Consider the following 18,008-nt stretch of genomic DNA (forward strand, 5'->3'; position numbering starts at 1 on the left):
TGACAACAACACTCAAACCCTATTAAATAGTCATGGCTGCCCTGAAGGTACTTTTTTATTCATCCAAAAAAACCAAAAACAACAAGTTTCCAACAAAAAATAACTTCACTCTGCTCTACTGCATAGTGTAATATTTGGGTTTAGGGAGGTAAAAATACTGTCAGAACAGTTAGACCAATAATATAAAAGGGGCAAGGATTTTTATGGGTATTATCTTTTATTGGACCAACTGCCTGGTTTGGATGGACTTAGATGATGTCCAATAACAGATATCTCCAACAAAAATCCTTTTCTCACATATTCCTTGGACCTGCATAGCTGCAAATCTAGACTCATCATACTCATACCATCCAAAAATGGCAAAAAAATACCTATTTTTTTCTCAGATGGACTAAAATTATACAAATCAATTGAGAAGATTTTGACATCATCAAAACTGAGTTATACTCCAGAATTAAGCTTATAAATGGATGTTTTCCTAAACTAAATCCTAGAGGGAACCTTGTTCTTTTCTCATATCTAGGAAACAATGATGCAGTTACTTTGTATTACCTGCTCTGAGACTTACTAATGCAGCTCTGCACTCATTGGTTCATATCCTAAAATGATTGTGTATAATTTATGAATAATACTACATCAATTCTTGTGAAGGAAGGGAGAGACAAACATTTGCAATTCCTACCTCTTAACTCTCTCTTAAGATATGAAGGAGCAAAACAGCAGCTTTAACAGGCTGTGTATTCATCACTGAGTGGGTGATGCATGCCGTTTGTGATAAGGAGACTATGTGACTGACAGAATCTGGTGCTATCTCTTTAGGGAAACCAATAATAGGATAAACTCAAATGTAAAGTACATTCCTAGAAATGGGTCGATACATAGCCTCTCTGTTCTTTACTGTAAATTGTACTGCTTCTAGATTGAGTTCTGTACCTTTGTTAAGATGATACCACTTTTTCCACTGTGTGTGGGCTGCTGACTTTCCCACAGAGCTCCTTCTTACTGAGTAGGAGTATTATTGTGTCACTGTTCCATGATAATCTGAAGAACGAGGGAATCCTCTGTGGTCTTTCCTAAATGGTGCTTTCAAGTAGATATACCCGTGGGTTGTGTTTGTTTAAGAGATGAATAAGTTGTCATTCTCACTGATAGAGTAACTTTAAGAAAGGGGTTTCCCTGAGTATGGGTGTGGGTTATACTTTGAGATATATATATATTCCCAAACCACTTAGTTGCCATTTGATTCAGAGAGAGCTTGCAAAGGTTTATTGAATCTGTAACGTTCTAACCTACTAGCTCGGTGAGGCACCTGACATAAAAAATGGTGAGTGATTATTAATTTGCTTTTAAACTTCTATTAATGTGGTCTGCGCCAAATATCCAAATGAAATCATCTTTCTCCACCCCTACAAGATACCTACAGATTTTTTACTTACAATTTTAAATTTACCTTTATTATTTTGCTTCATTTCTCAGCAATATTGAGATTCAATAGAGAGATCAGGGTCCTTTTCCCCTGAAAAGGCTTAATTTTTGAAAGGATATGGTAAAGCAGTATTGCCAGTTAGAACACATATATAATATCACATAACATGCATTCTGCATAGATAGTTATTAAGATGCAAGGATATGTGAAATGTGCCCATACCTAGGTCAAAGTTTCACTGAAGCTCATACCAGATTTTCCTAAACTCTGGAATTTAGAATGGTAGCCAGACCTCTGACTCAATCCTGTTACCTTTTTGGAGGCTGACTTCAATGGGCAGGAACAGGGTTTCTGTTTTAACCTTGAACTATGACTATTAGACAGCTGGCTTTCTTATCCACAACTGCAGATGTTGTGGAATTTGAGGGTGATCCAGAATTTTGATTAGTTTTTCACTTCAAAGGTAGCGCAACATTAATTTTATTTATCTGTTTATCATTGGCAAGATATTTTTGTAATAGCTTTTAAATCATGCCTATAAATAACAAGACAATTAGAATCAGGTTATGTTAAACTTGCAGGTTGTTATAATATCCCATTCCTAACTACTGAAGATTGATGCAAAGCTATGACAGATGCTGAATTCTAGTTTGTGCACAGAGAGAGAAAAGAATAATTAACCAAACTTTCTCTGTGCTTTTTTCCCTCTTTGTGACTGCTTGTTTGATTAAAATGTAAAATTGTGTTGATTATGCCATAGCAACCTAATTGATGTAGCATTTGTAATATTATCCCTTTGATTTTGGAATTGTGTGTTTCTTGATGTGAGGCTCAAATGCCTTTAGCATAAGGGATAACACTAAGAACTCCAGAAGAAACTAATTCTATATTGTTAAACTTAAGTAGGACTCATCATGACACCTGTGAGGATTACACAGCAAACAGGTTGAAGGTGGGAGATGGTCAACACTTTCCAAATTAATTGGAGCAGAATCCAAAGTTTTTGCAACAGTGGCAAAACTCTGTGTGTGTGTGTGTGTGTGTGTGTGTGTGTGTATACACACGTGTACTTTGTGGAGTGCTGCACTTTTCCTGTATCCTATTTTCTTCTCCTGCTATATCACCATATGCATTTTACTCTTTGCCAAGTCTGTTTAACCCCCTAAAACTTGTTGTTGGCTTTTACAAAACCATGCTCTTTCTCTTTACATTTTTTCCCCACACAAAGACCAATGCCTGGAATAGCCTCCAGGCATCAGAAATCTGTCAAGCAACCTACATTCTAAAATCCTGATTAAAAACCTATTTATCAACCTTGATGGGCTCCAGATCCCTGCCCCCCCCTCCAAAGGCTCAATTTATTTTGCCTAGAATGCCATCAGTCACTTCCTATCCCTGCTCTCTCTCACCTCTGAACTGTTTTGATGCATGTCTCATTACAATATAATTTTAAAAACAAAACACTATTTGGGCCTGTCAAGGAACTTTTCAAATTACCGTGCTTGTATTTTGTGTTTCTTTCCCTTGACACTGGCTTTACTTTATCTGCTGAGGTTGTAAGGGGCTATGCACAAATGCTGAAGAGTATGATATTCATTGCATAGCTTAGATGGCATTTTACAGATACTGAACCATTCCATCCTCTTTGCATTATACACATCTATAATTGTTGCACCAGTAATTAATATTAAATGCAGATGATCTTGCAGTAACATTGGAAAGGCTGTTATTGTCATCCATAAAATATGGTCAGAGGACGGTCCAGCATGCTTCAAATCTTTTCAAATTGGAATGGTTTTGGTTGCCTGAGAAACAAAATGTGAAATATAGTATGTATTTATCCATATTTTGGAAGGTTTTATGGAATTTCATAAGTAGTTGTTTTGAAATGCTTTCATCCTCATAAACACTGTACATATGAAACTCCAAAGTGCTGCATACTCAACCTACAATCAGGACTGATTTAATTAAAGCATAACATTCTCCAGTAGACTGGTAACCTGTCTGACAAATGTTAAGCAAAAGGAATATTTTTTTTAAATATATATAAGCTAAATTGATAAGAGACTTCCCAGAACAGTCATCTTCAGCTCCCAAATAAAATCATTTTGCCGAAGTCCTCACAAAATTGGCAATGAAAGGTGAAACACTGACACCTGGGAACTTACTAAAAATGTATGTTGAACCTGTTGCAGGAATAACAACTCTGAACTATTTTTGAACTAGTCTGATTTTTTTTTTAAACTCATTCTTTGTGACTATTGTGTTTTTAGGGGTTGGGGAACACATTTGAAGATTGCAGGAAAGAACTGGCAGCTCTTATTGGGGCTATTACAAGTGTGTGAGACCAGTTAGTTTGTTGCTACTTGTAACACTCCCTTGATTTTTTTTGTTGTTGCCTTTTTGCAGCTAAATGGGAAGTATGGCCCTTGCACTGGAAACAACCCTTGTACTGGAATCACATTTAAAGTCTCAGTATCATATTAGGAACTATTTACACAGGTCCTTATGCCAATAAGGAGCAACTTAAAGGACCTTTACCTAGGCATAGTAATCCCTGTCTGTCAGCGAGAGGGTTTGGAATCACTTTTTCAGAACTAGTTGCCATGAGTTTCAATTTCATTCTAAACAATTTAGACTTGGAACCAATAAAAAAGTCACTTAATTTTTAAAAAAATATATAACACCCTTTTATACTTTTATCTGTTTTTGCTTTCATTATGTTAAAACTGTTTGGACTTTTAATTTTTTTAATAAGGTGCTTTTAGTTTAAAATACAATTATATCCATTACCGTACCTGGATGGTTGGCAAGCCTGTCAACTGACTGTATATTTTTTGACCAGTCAAAGATTGTAACAATTTTACAAAAAAACCCCAAATCCTACCTTTTTTGTAGTTTTATTGACAGAAATATGATTTTTTGTTTTTTGACACATTTCTTAGTGGAATATTTGTGCTTTTTCTGTGTATTATTTGGACCTATTGGCAATTTTTTAACATTTTTGACTGATATTTGACTATTCAATTAACTGAACTTTATTTGACAGGTCAAATACTCAGCCCTAGTGCAAATGTTACACTTAGATTAACTTAACTGGGGTGGGTAGATATAAGTGCTGAGGTGTACAGACACCTGGGGGGTTAGATCAGGCAAAAAATGGCTGCCTTGATCTAAAATAGTTCACCTGAGGAGGTAAACTAAAGTGAGATTGGGAATGGGTTAGCCCAATCTGGTGAACAACTGCACACATTTGGAACACGGCCCTGGGGTTTGGAAAACCCAGCCAATTGACCCAGACCCAGGGCTTTACTCTTCCTATTCAACCACCTTCTCCAGAAGACACCCCACCCTCCTGCAGACCCAACACCTCCCCCCAGAATCACCAACCTCCCCCCACAGACCCACTAACCCTCCCCTGATCCCACCCCACCCCACCCCACCCCAACTTACTTGCATCAGATTCTCAGGGCAGCTCCTGACACTAGCAAATGTGCATGCAAGCGTCTCCTGATCTATGTCATGCAGCTTAAAGATCAGGTACAGCTAATGTCTGTCCATATCCAAAATGTTTAACATTATTTTGCAGTAAGTAAATGAAGTTGCTACTTATTCTGTAGCTAAACTCCATTTTACATGTTCTCAGATAACCTGTTCCTCATGATATTTAATATTATAAGAATGTAAAAAAATAAAAATAAAAAAGGGAAAATGCCGAAATGGAGAATCCTCTAGGAGGACTGGGCTTGAAAGCATTCGTTAGTAATAAACTACTGCCCCCATCAATCCCCAGTACTGTTCAGGTGGTCACACTTTCAGGATTAGCTGGCTGCCTTCTGTCATACAAAAAGTGATTTACAAAACTAGCCTTAGACCAGACAGTAGACCAGCATGATACCAGCCAGTCCATGTTAGTTGTAAGATGAGGTATCGAAACTAAAAGGAGACGTGCTGGGAAGAGGAAGAGAATTCTGTAGTAGGCACCTACATCAGTGCAAAATCCCATGAACTTTGAAGGGGATCTGTGCAGAGATCAGTCTGTGTTTCTCTTTGCTGTGCTGGGCCAGAGAGCATGTACAGTACATAGGAGCAGCTGCGGCTCTTTGCAGCGTATGCTGAAATCCGTCTATTCTAGCCCTCAGTGGGAACTGCAGGAGCAGTCCCTAATAGGCTTGTCTTTCTATGTAGTGTTTTTTTTCAAGTAAAGGTTTCCTCTCCCCTTTTTGAGATATTGAAAAATTCATTGAGAAGGTTTGGAGAGCTAGAAAGAGGCAAAACTTTATCTATATCACCTTTCAGAATCTATAGCTTTGTGACTAAAGGATCAGCAACCCAGGAAGCTGTCATTTCTTTGTGTATTGTACAGCATGACTGCACTGTTACTACAAGTAAATGATCATCATACTTTGTGTGTGATTAATATTAGAGTTCATTTATAAGGAACTGGCAAAAAAATGCAATGTCCTCTTATCCTACAAAACACAGATTCAGTATCCATGAACTTCATATGGATCAAGGTGTGCATCCAGATGCTGAAGCACCTGAAATCCATATTCATGTCTGAAATCACAGCCTCAATTTCTAAATTATAGCCAGGGACTTTGACTATTGACTTGTGAACACAGAATTGGAAGGCAACACAAATGAGAGCAAGAGGAGTCCCAAGAATGAGGTCTGGTGTCTTGTCTGTTTGTGCATGAGTTTCAGCTGCATTTACATGGCTAACCTGAATTTCAGTGATAAGTCTGATGTGAAGGCAGTAAAATATTGAAATGGCTGGCCTAAGGCTAGTTTTGTAATGAACTTTTTGGATCTATTATGAATGAAAAGGCCAAACCTAGAAAAGACTTTCTAGATGGAAAGACTGCATAAAGATATCATGCTTTAAAATACGACTTCCCCAAAAAATAGGAGGGAAAAAATCTTGAAAGATTTATTTCCCTTTCAAATTAGTCTTAGAATGTGTAACTGAAAAACATTTTTGTGCAATACATTTTTCTTTAGTTGCTTTTGTATTTTGATCACATTTACAGTAATAGCCCATTCTTCCTCCCCCTCCTCCCACATTACACCCACACCATTTATAGTTATGGTGACCTAGAGGCTTGTTTATCAATAGAGTTCATGACTAAGATTTCCACTGTGCTTTGTAGTTGTAGTGTAATACAGGTACTACTTACATGAGGTGCATTTATGCATCTTGTCTCCAAATTGATAAGAATCTGGGCTGTTTAGCACCTGCAAAAATATCACTGGAATAGCATGTTTCTGAATTACTCCATTTTGCATAATTGAGTAATCTTGCATCCAGATTTCATTAAAATATAGTCTCCTTAAGAAGAGTTCCTTCTATTAGCACTTCCTTTTTTCACTGCAGATTTTTCCTAATTCTGTTGTTGAAGTTTGATCGTTTCATACTAACTTTTTATATCTGGTAACTGATACCAAGTGGATGAAGACAGAAGATGAAGTTTCTCCTGCCCTTTTGTATTGGTAAGCTTGACTTACCCTATTAGTGATTTTTAAACTATGCCGGTATAATGATATGGGATATTTTGCATTCAAGGGGATGGCTCCCTCATGCTGGTCTGTAGTCCCTGGTGGTTGGCAAAATTAAATATTCTGAGAACAAAGCAGTGGTTTGAGTGCATTTGTTTTAGAATATAATCTAGAAGGAAAACTATCTTGCAGCTGTCTGAAGACCAGAAAAAAAAGCAGGTGAATTGTTACACTAAAATAATAAATATTCTTTTAAGTTTAAGAGTCACTTACCTCTCATCTAACTGTTATAATTATTAATATAAATATCTACTTAAAATGAAAAAAATGCCCTAGTTTAATAATGGTACGTCTCACCCCCTTGTTAGTCATCAGTGTGGAAACATTGCGTAATGCTGTAATGCTCCTACCTTGAGTCAAATTTTTCAGGTGCCCTACACTGAATATGATATCTGAGGTTCATTATCAAAATTAATTATTTTCTTTGAGGTTCCCTATGAATTTGTAGTCAAACTTCCAGGTCTAGGAAATTAAAATCAAAATGTCTTGGTCACTTTTAGCTATATATTTCTCCTGCTTTTTCACATATATGGAGGAATTTTAGTGATAGGGACTCATAATCAAATAACTGAGAAATGCCCATAAATTTTTCGGAGGTTAGGGTCCACCCTCTCAGCTCTTGTTTGTAACTCTACTTCATTGCCATGAACAAAGGAGCTCTCCTCGTATGTCAGCTCATTCTGGCCTAAAGATGCTGGCCATATCCAATTTTTGTCTTGTTCCAGGCGTTGGTCCCCTGTTTTTTGGTCCTCAGCTCCTGTTTGCCTCTTCCCAATGGCATCTACAAGACACTTGGTGAGATCAGAATCATGCTAAAACTGTTGAAAACAAAGCAAAACAATGCCCCCTTCTCTTTTGTGCACTTTGAATCTATCCAGTTTGTGTCTATTCACTTCTTGATCACGTTGATAAAACTTTCTGCAATGAATAATCTTCATGACTCCTAAGACTAAACCCATCTTTTCATGTATATAAACAGCACATTAATATAGTAAAGGTAAGCTGAACAAAGAGAACCTCCATATAGTATAGATAGACGCACTTTATGGGGCTCTACAGAGTATGCAAAATATACTAACCAGCACGCAGGGACTTCCCTGCTCAGTTTTCTTTTTTTTACCCGTATGGTGGAACCAGGACAAAATGCAGATTGGTATTGCAGGAGGCAGGAAGAGCCCCTTCATTTTTTTTTTTGTTTTACTACATAAAAGGAGACAAAAATCTCCTTGTCATTCAAACTTGCAAGTCCTATAATTTACAGTTCTATATATACTTATTTCTCATCTTATGATTTTTTTAACATACACTGAAGAGGCACAAGTAAATAAATGCAGAACCTGCATACAAAGAAAGTTGGTGATCGAAGGAGTTGGAATGAAGAATTAAGATTTTTAAACATTTATAATTTCAGTATTGACTCCTTGAATTGCAGCAGGATAGTATTTGGGGGGAGAGGCAAATCAATGCAATGACAGTACACTCGAATTAGTATTCACTCCATTTATGGAGTTTTTAATGGGTGAATACCGGGGTAATTAAGTTGCTTAGTACATTTATCATAGGTACATTGACATTGCTATATTTATCATTAAGAGTGATAATGTTTTAGAACAGATACATTTTCAATTAAAACAAAATGGCTTGCCCTGGGAGAAATGTTCACTTTTGTTTAATTTTTTTCTGGTTTCAGTAAAATTCAAAATTTTGACCAAAATGGTTTTCAAAAACTGAAATATTTTTGCTTTAATTTTGTGAAGAAATTAAGGGAAAAGATTTTTTTTAATTTCCCACAAAATTGACATTTTAGCCAGCTTTACAAGTTATAAATATATGGAGTTAATTCAGCTCTGTATTACTGGCATGTACTCTCTTGATCCTTTTGTTTTGGAAAGGAAAAAGACACTTTCTGTGATAGGTAGCAATTTTCTATGTGGACATTATAAAAACAGTTTTCCTATAGAGACTTTATTCCTTGAAGTAACTGAATTTCCTGTATCATCACTTTAATTTTCAAAATCCAATAAAAAAGCACAATAAATTATTTATATTGTAAAACCCCGTAGTTATTAAGAGAAAAATGTTTGTCCATAAATACAAGAAAAAATTAATACAATTGACTTTATAACTTAAATTGAAATTTTGGGCACTTTAGGTTCTTTCACAGAATAAAATATAATGAAGTAAGGCTGGAAGGGACCTCAAGAGATCATCTAATTCAACTGGGGATCAAACCTGTGACCTTGGTGTTATTAACACCATTTTATGAATAAGATGATGCGGTAAATTTCTAAAAAGGATAAATTGATATAACCTTTGGGTCTTGCATGCGTTGTCCTGAAATAAGAGCTGAAATGCAAGGCTACTGACTTTTTCGCTCTAGGACAACCCCCCCTTAGACCAGTCACTGGGACAAATGAGGAGAAAACTACTGCAGAGACGTATAGACATGTGAGTTAGCGGTAAAATAACTATTTTGAGTGCCAGAAGTAGGCTATCTACAATAGTTGAGAGTTCCTCACAGGCTGATTGGTAAGGAGGTCGAATTAACTCATGTAGCATGGACTACTTTTGAACTTAGCTTTTTTAAAGCTAGATTGGGAACTACTGTCTCCTGTGGGTTCAGTAGTGGAGACGTACCACTTAAGTCTAAGTCCTGAAGGAGGAGAAATCTGTTTAACATCCAGCCTCTTCTAGAAACATCTCAATTTGTGTGACTGCAGCATATCCATCAATGTGTAATTTATTGGCTCTCTCCCATATAAATCCTTTCTAAATTGGACTCTTAGCTGCTTTACTTCTGTATCTGTTGGACTCTCAGCCTCTACTAGGAGTCAGTAAAATGCATGATAAACTCTAATTTTCCACAGCTTTCTAGTTCCTCTGTGTCTAAATTTCAACAGTCTAAACCCTTTTTCAGTAGCTCAGTGATGGAGTCTAATACACATCTTCTGAATATAGCCAGTTGGCTCCTGGCTTTTTGATACATGGATTATATAATAGTATGTAACATGGCCGATTACTCTCAAATTTGAGAAGTATTGTACCTAGGTCCATTGGGTGCATTAGAGAGGGAATAGCAATCTAAACTCTGTATTTTGTTCTTTAAACATCTAAGGACATTTCTATCATTTCAGTTTTACTAATGTCTAGTAACACGTTGTCAAATGTGATACCTAAAGTTAGGCACCTAAAGCCCATTTCAGGCACCCAAAAAAGTGACTTAATTCTCGGAGGCATTAAGTACCCACAGTTCCCACTGAAGCCAAACAAATGTGGCTCTAGGAATTTCAACATGTTTTGTTACAGTTAAACAGACACTCATAAAACTTAGACAAGCTGAAATAAAATTCTGCATGAAACTGAATGGACACTCTTTCCTAAAGGGATACTTGTAATTAGTGATTACCAGATGCATGTAAAATGTGTGATGTGCCTGAAGGAATGAGAATTTAAAAAATAAAAACCCCTCAGATCTTAGCCTGTTAACCTTTCAGTTTAAGTTTTTTTTTCCTGTGCGTACAAATGAAACAGTATGGTTTCATGAAAAATGTGCTGGCTGTGGTTTGAGTTGAAGTAGACATGATTAATAAAGACAGTGATTTCTAAATGAAAACCCCTTTGATTGAAACAAGTGATAATGGACTTCCTGAGTGATTTTTTTTCTTCCATGATCAGTTTTTTACTGCATCTATCTTGTCTATTGGCAACCTGATAATTTCTTTTATATCTTGTTTTTATTTACAGATGGAGTTTTACACAAGCTTTTGCCCCATCTGCTCCTTAGCGCTCTGCTGTGCATGTTGCTGAGGAGGGGTACTGTGATAGGTGAAAGGTTGTCTATGTCTATCCCAACCATGCAGTTGATCCAATAAAAGCTATTACCTACAAGAATGCCCACTTTTTTCAGTGGTCACATTATTACCTTTCCATTGGAGATTATCAAATCACACAGGTCACAAGAAGTAGGTGGGAATAAATCTTGTGTTATAAATACAATATAAAAATTATAGAAATGCAGTTGTTCTCCTCAGATTTAAGGAGAAGAGAGAATACTTTTGTAGTCCTTTCCAGAATAAACAGACAGATGATGCTCCACGTTTTAAGACAATTCACTCAGGGCCTGAATCAACTCACAACCTAATCAGTGGGAAAAAGCTCATGGATTTCAATGGCTATTGGATCAGGATTGTAACTTTCCTGTATTTCAGTTTCCTCTTCTATAAAATGGGGATGAGGATATTTCATAAGATTTAGTAAATGACTATCTGCTGGGTTCTTTTGAGATCTTTGACTGGAAGGGTCTATTTAAGTGCCAAGTGGTGATAACAGTACCTCTGGAGGCCTCCGGTTCAGTTTCCCATCTGTTGCCAATCCCATCATTGCACCTCTGTTTAATTTTTTTCATTCCCATTGGAGACACAGGGCGAGAAGGTGACTAGGGATTTATATCCCAGAAATACAACTTCTGTACCTATGGAAAAACCTGAGGAAGGGTACTTGGTGCCTGAAAATTTGCTCAATAGCTCTCCCAATATACATTTAGTTCAAATAAAAAATACTTTCCTTATAGAAAATCCCAAAAATCTTTTCCTTAAGGAAAAACCCTCTTTCTATGTGAAATTTTGCAGTGTTTTTAGAGTAATTCTAACAAAAACTACTACATTTCTACAGAATCCTAATTATTCAAGTCATAGATCAATATTCTAAATTACTTTCTCTTATTTATTGTAACATATGTACAGACATATAACTTACCATGGGGTAAAAGGGACTTGGACTTTTCCACATATCAGCTTTTTCATAGTAACTGCACATGTGCACTTGCTTATCTTGCAGTAAATGGAAGTGAAACCATGGTAGCACAGGCTGAAGAGCTCTCTACCATTTTGCATTGAATGAGAGAGTGCACATGTGCAGAATAGCCAATGCATGCGAAAGTCCTGTCCCCTTTTACTTCATGTTAAATTGTTCGTATGTACATATCCTCATTAAAGGATAAATAACAAAAAAAAAATATTTTATGTAGTGCTAAGATGGCCTTGCCCAGTGATATTGCATGCATATCCAGAACAATGAAGTCACCCAAACTGAAAATTCTGAAAACTAGAAAATACAGTTAAAGTAGATGTACTGTACACACAACCTTAACTTTGTTGTTTTAGCAACTGGCTGTGTAAACCATGGATGTATGGTATTCACTAGGTTAGGTGTACTGGTTGGTAGAAAGGTTACATGGAACAGTTTGGCAGAGCTTAGATAGTGATAAGTGGTAACTGAGGAGACCAGTCTCTGTATATTGATGACCTCATATTCCAGACATATTCCTGTGTGTGATCGAAAGGAAAAGAGCATGTATTCTTTGAAAGGTCAACTGTTCCACGTTTTAGTTCTGTATTTGGTAGATTATATCACTACTGGGACAGAGGAGTCTTCTTGCCAAGGGTTTTGTAAGTCACTGCATGAAGGTGATGTGTGGGTTTGATTAGGGCTAACTGAAAGTATATTATTAGATGGCATTATGTAGAGAATGGTAAAGGAATGAAAAAAATCAGCAGATGTAGTTTATCGTTCTGTGCAGTGGGGTAAGATTTGACTGTGGAACAGGCGACGGATAGCTCTTGTTCAGTACACTTAAACGAGGAAGAAAGTAGGTGTATTATAGGCATATCAGAGCATCTGCCAGGTTAAGATAGTCCACAGAGTTCATGCCTTTTCAAGGTTTGACTAAGCAATATGGTATGTGAACTGCTCCATTCATCTGAGTGGGTGTTCCAGACCTCTCCTTCCGCAAATGCCAATGCCTGAGTGCCTGTGATAAGTATGAAGCATGTCTGTGTGTCCTCAGCCCACTGTCAGTGCTGTGTTTGATGCATACTTCCAACCTGTCTGTCTCCAGGTCTCCTGATAAAGGGGTAGGATTTCTCTTGATGATGACTGGCTTGGGGGCCAAAGAGAGAGGGGTTCAACACTCACAGGGTAATGGAGGCACCCCTAGATTCTTAGAACATACATAAAGAACTATTAAGACCCCCTCTGATCCAGAATGGCAAGTCCCTCTGATCCTGGTTCCCTTAGGGGAGGTGGCAGGGAGAAATGCAGGGATCTCTCGGATTTTGGCTCATCTGAGGGGGCCAAAGAGGAAACCCTGATTCCCATAGCACAACAGTCATGTGGGGAACAGAGGAGGGGCACAGTCCCCAGTTCTTATGAAGGGGAGAGAGGGCTCAGACACCCATCCCAGATTCCGGTACTTGCACAGGAAAGAAGAATATGGAGCTGACAGGTTCCTCATCTTGAGACCTTCCCCCAACACACATAATGCTTCTCTCCTTATCTGAGTGTCCATAACTCCTTTCCCCTCCCCCAAATCCTTTTCCTGATACCCTAAGACCAATTCTAACCCCTTCCCTTCATGCAAGTCTTCACTCCTCTGTCCCTCTCTTCCTCTCCATACAAGCATTTGCATGTGGAATGTCTTATTTTTTTAAGAATAGCTTGCAGGCCACCTGCATTTTGCTGTTCTCATATGGGAATTCCATTAAATAAATAAGAGACTATTAATGGTGGACATGTATATTATGGCATCTGTCTTCTTTTTTCTCTTTTTCTTTAGGCTTCTGCTAGGGGTCAGATTCAAATTGACCTTGGTAGAGTGTAGGGCTCAAATTTAGTGGCTGGTGCATAGGCTCTTCAGGCACTCAACTTGGGTAGTAGGGAAACCAACAAGTTTTGTGCCTTCTTGTTGACCAAGTTCATGCATGCTCCGTGTAATATATATGATCATTAGACATACCCTTATCCAGGAGACCCAACCCATTTCCTGAGTGCTATTTTCAATTTTGTTTTCCCAATATATTAACCCACATTTAGTTAATACGGTAGATCTTAAGTAAGATTGAGACTATTTGAAGCATGATCTGAGATGTAGTGTGATATGTCCGCCCCCCAAAAAGTTGGTAATCTTTGTCTACCTTAAGAAAAGCCATTTTATTTACTTCCGGGGGCGGGGCTGTATCCTGGAAATCAATCCTTTGCTAAAAAGACCTCAAATTTAGAATAATAAGGCTCACCTTGTGCACTATATTTCAGGGCAATCCAAGTAAGCGTGTGGATTTTTCCATATTTAAAGGGTTGAACTTTAGATACACTGCTCTGCTACAGCTTAATGATAAAGGAAAAAAATCAAAATGATATTAATGGGTCCTGTATTATTCCTGTGCTCTGCAAACATAGATCCTGCTTTGTGCTTTGACTCTGCTCTACACTCAAAGGATTCTCAGGGAGAGGTCCTGCTTGAAGCTGCCAGAGACAGACTCTATGCTGTCACCTTTCTCCTCCCCTTCCTGCCCCTCCAAAAAGAAGATGACATTGGATGGAAGACAGCGTATTCCTAGTTTCCCTTTCCTCATGTAACCGTTTCCTTTCCATTTCTGATAGAGTCACTGCGAGCAACTTAAAGACAAGAATAAAGATATGAAAAATTCCCTGAAACTGGATACCAACCAGTCTGCTGAAACTGAAAGGTATTAACATCTCCTTTTATTCTATTATATTATGTCAATTCTGAAAAAGTACAATGCAGTGTTCTCTATGACCAGAATACCTCCTGCATTTTCTATTACAGCATCCACCCGTGTTTCTGAAATTTTATCTTTTCCCTCTCTATGGATAAATCGCTTATTCCTGCTTCTATATATCTGTTTGGAAGACAATATCTGTGCAGTTAAGCCACATAAATAGGCTAAATAATTGAATGTACCTACAAGTATTGTTGGCTACAAATGTCCAACTCGGGATCCTTAAAATTCTAGTTTATTAGGCGGATTGAAACACTGTAATGAAGTTAAATCATAAACCTTGGGGCTGGTCCTCCCCCCCCCCCCCCACAGAGTAGCAAGCTACAAGAGTCAGGTATACCTATCCCACAGGCGCTGGAGTCTGCCATCGATGGCCAGTCGAGGCTTCTTTCAGCATGGTGTTATCCTCCAGCCGGATGGTCCTTCTGGCTGGACAGGTCGGGTGCTGGTCAAGTTGGAGATCAAGAGGGTGCTGCTGAGGGTCACTTTTCACTGCTTTTTATCTGTTTCATAGTTTTTTTAGTAGCTAGGGTCAGGAGGGACCTGAACAGATCATCTAGCCTGACCGCCTGCCACAGGCAGGAATGAATGCTGGGTTCACAAGACCCCAGACAGGTGATAGTCCAACCTCCTCTTGAATATGCCCAAGGTAGGGGTGAGGACCGCTTCCCTGGGAAGTTGGTTACAGAACCAGTCTGTCCTTGGCAGACTTTGGTGACTCCCCAGTTTTCAGGTTTGCCCAATCCAGGGGTCATTGACCCTCGTGGGACTTCCCCCTCGGTGGCTACTGGATGGCATCTGTCAGCCCCAGGGGTCATCTGCATGTACGTGCAGGTTTGGGAGTCCATTGATGAATTTTGAATAGGGCTCTGGGAGTGCTCGATCTGGAGATATTCAGCCCAAAAGTTGGCCCCTGGTATTGATTAACTCATACCAGGGCTTCTAGCCCTTGAATAGTGAAGTTTAGAGTATTCCCAGTTGCTACACTGTCTCCTATTGATTTCTTCCATTGGTTGATCTGCGGTTTCCCTAGGTGTTAATTGCTGCCTGCTACTGTGTTACGCATTCAATCACTGATTCTCTCACTCTTTCAGGGGCCCGCCTGATACAGGGAAGCGGCAGTTTAATTCCTGCCCTTGTTAACATTGTTACAGTGTATAACTTACTTCTGAAACTAAACACATTTAGTTAAAAGGTGAGGAGCATAAAATACAAGCTACAAGAGTAATGCCATAGCACACAAATAGATAAAAATACCAAAATACAAGGAGAGATACAAAATGCACACATACAAACTTTAAAACACAATTCCTTATCTTATACTGAAAGAAAGAGGAAGGAAGAAAAGGTAGAAGAAGAGAAACATATCCAAAGAGGGGAGAGCAAATGCAGGCAAGAGGAAAAGGGGGCTTTCTGCTACAGTATAATCTGCATTAGGGAAAATATGACCCATAACTAACTGCCCTTGTAGTATCACTAAGAGTAGCAGTGGTACAGGCTATACCATGAGTTGGACCTCTACATTGCAGGCTGTAGTGATGCACCCAGCATTGGAATTATGACCATAGTAAACTGTTCTGAAAGTTGCCAGCTAGCCATAAGGGCAGTAAGAGAAAATGCTACATGGCCCAGTGAATCCTAATACTTAACATACTAACCTCTGGCAAAAATGCTTAAAGGTAAGTTAATAAAAAGCTATTTAAAAAATTAGGTATAGTATGTATGCTAGATGAATAAGAAAATATACAAAAAAGGTGTTGATTGGACTTCTGAAAGGTTTTTTAACAAAATAAAATAAGAGCACATCGTGAATTTAGGCACTAGGAAGTTGTTGAGTTTGACATTCCAGGAGACCTAGACTTTTCTATTTCTCTCTCAAGTAGTTATAACATGGACAGGTACAACGCAGGCTTAGTCATACTATGCTGCCGGTGTAACTTGACCATGCTCTGGAAGAACTACTATGAATAAAAGAGAAATTAACTTCCATTTTATATTCTCATGCCCTTGTGATGGTATCTTCACTGAAACTAGATGCCGTTTATGGGCAGTTATGTAGGTATTTTAGTTACATGGGCACCTGTTCGCCAAATCTTAATTTCTTTTCTGTAATCCACTGAACAGCTATCCATACTCTAATTTGGTCAGTAAGCAACTGAGCTGTTTCTCTTCTTTCGTCCACTGTGCACGTTTAATTTCCCAAGTCCTAAACTATAATAATCTTCTGCATGATATTTTGTATTAATCATTGATGAATCTCAGCCCCACTGGTTCTTAAAACAGGAACATCCAACTGAAGCTGTAAACACACCTTTATTTGTAGTGGTACAAAGTATATATGTAGTCAGCCTGGTCCTTGACACCCAGTCCTACACCCTATGAGGGACTGCATTTTACAACTGTGACTGCTCCCAATGGGGTAGAGGGCAGGTTGTCTTTGACATCTGTTGCTCCAGGGCCTAGACTGGGACTGGGCTGGGAGCAGAAGGTGCCAGATATTTCCAGCTCCCTTTTCCCCCTAACTTCTTTGCTGTCCCCAGGGGTGGTGGACAGCAGGGTAGGAGAGCTGATCTTTTCACTCCTGCAGAGATTATGTTCAGGGTGGATCCAGCGGGTGCAGTCACCCCGCCTCCCACACCTTTGATTCCTGGTTCACCCAAAGTTTTTAAAAAACTGCCAAGGAGTGGCAGAAGCATTTCTACTCAGGCAGCATAGAGGGAGTCGATTGACTTCATGGCTCATTATGATTAACTAGATTCCTTTTAAACTTTTCATTCCACAGGTGTTAAACAACCCTTTTTCCTTTTTAATGGTCTTGATGTTCCACTAATCAAGCTATGCTTTCTTCTACAGTTTGCTGCCTGATAGTGGCTCCTGATAATGTAGCTCCTTTCACATCCCTGCAGTGGCATCTCACAAATGTAGCTCCTAGTTGGGCCTTTACTCACCAGCAAGTGTCAAGTCACAGCTGTTCAGGGTGGGGACAGTCATCAAAGGTTTTTAGCCTTAAGGTGCCACTGCTTCAAACTCCAGTTAGCACTAAGGGCTTTGCTACACAATAATCTTGGGTGGCTCCTGGAGCTTTTAACCCCTGTGTTGTCCACACATTAACACCTTAAAGTGATGGTAAACACTCGTTATGCAGCTCAAAGTTATGCTGATCCAGGGCAGGATTATCTCTGATCTGCACTATCCAGCTTTTGTTCTTATTAAGGTGTGGCCGCTCCCCACAGATGTGTCACTCAAGTTGAGGTCCTCCAGTATCCCAGGACCTCTCACACCACCACAGGTAGAGCAGGGATAGAAGCCTGTCCTGGCTCACCAGTCCTCTAGTAGCAACTCACAGCTACAACTCCTAGTCCTGCCTCTGCTCACTAGGCCTCTAGTGCAGTGGTTTTCAACCTGTGATCCATGGTTCCTTGCAAGTCAGCAGACTATGTCTAAGG

At 38.8% G+C, this 18,008-nt stretch overlaps 1 protein-coding gene across 1 annotated transcript in view; it reads left to right on the forward strand.

Moving 5' to 3' along the window:
* TNIP3 (TNFAIP3 interacting protein 3) overlaps window positions 1-18,008 on the forward strand; it is a 139,156-nt gene that overhangs the window by 39,226 nt on the left and 81,922 nt on the right. Inside the window, exon 2 of the mRNA XM_059722089.1 lies at window positions 14,423-14,508. Within this exon, the coding sequence (XP_059578072.1) occupies window positions 14,459-14,508 (50 nt within the window). The 5' untranslated portion in view covers window positions 14,423-14,458. The remainder of the gene's footprint in view (window positions 1-14,422; window positions 14,509-18,008) is intronic.

Source organism: Alligator mississippiensis, chromosome 2, assembly GCF_030867095.1.
Source record: "Alligator mississippiensis isolate rAllMis1 chromosome 2, rAllMis1, whole genome shotgun sequence".
Taxonomy (NCBI): domain Eukaryota; kingdom Metazoa; phylum Chordata; order Crocodylia; family Alligatoridae; genus Alligator; species Alligator mississippiensis.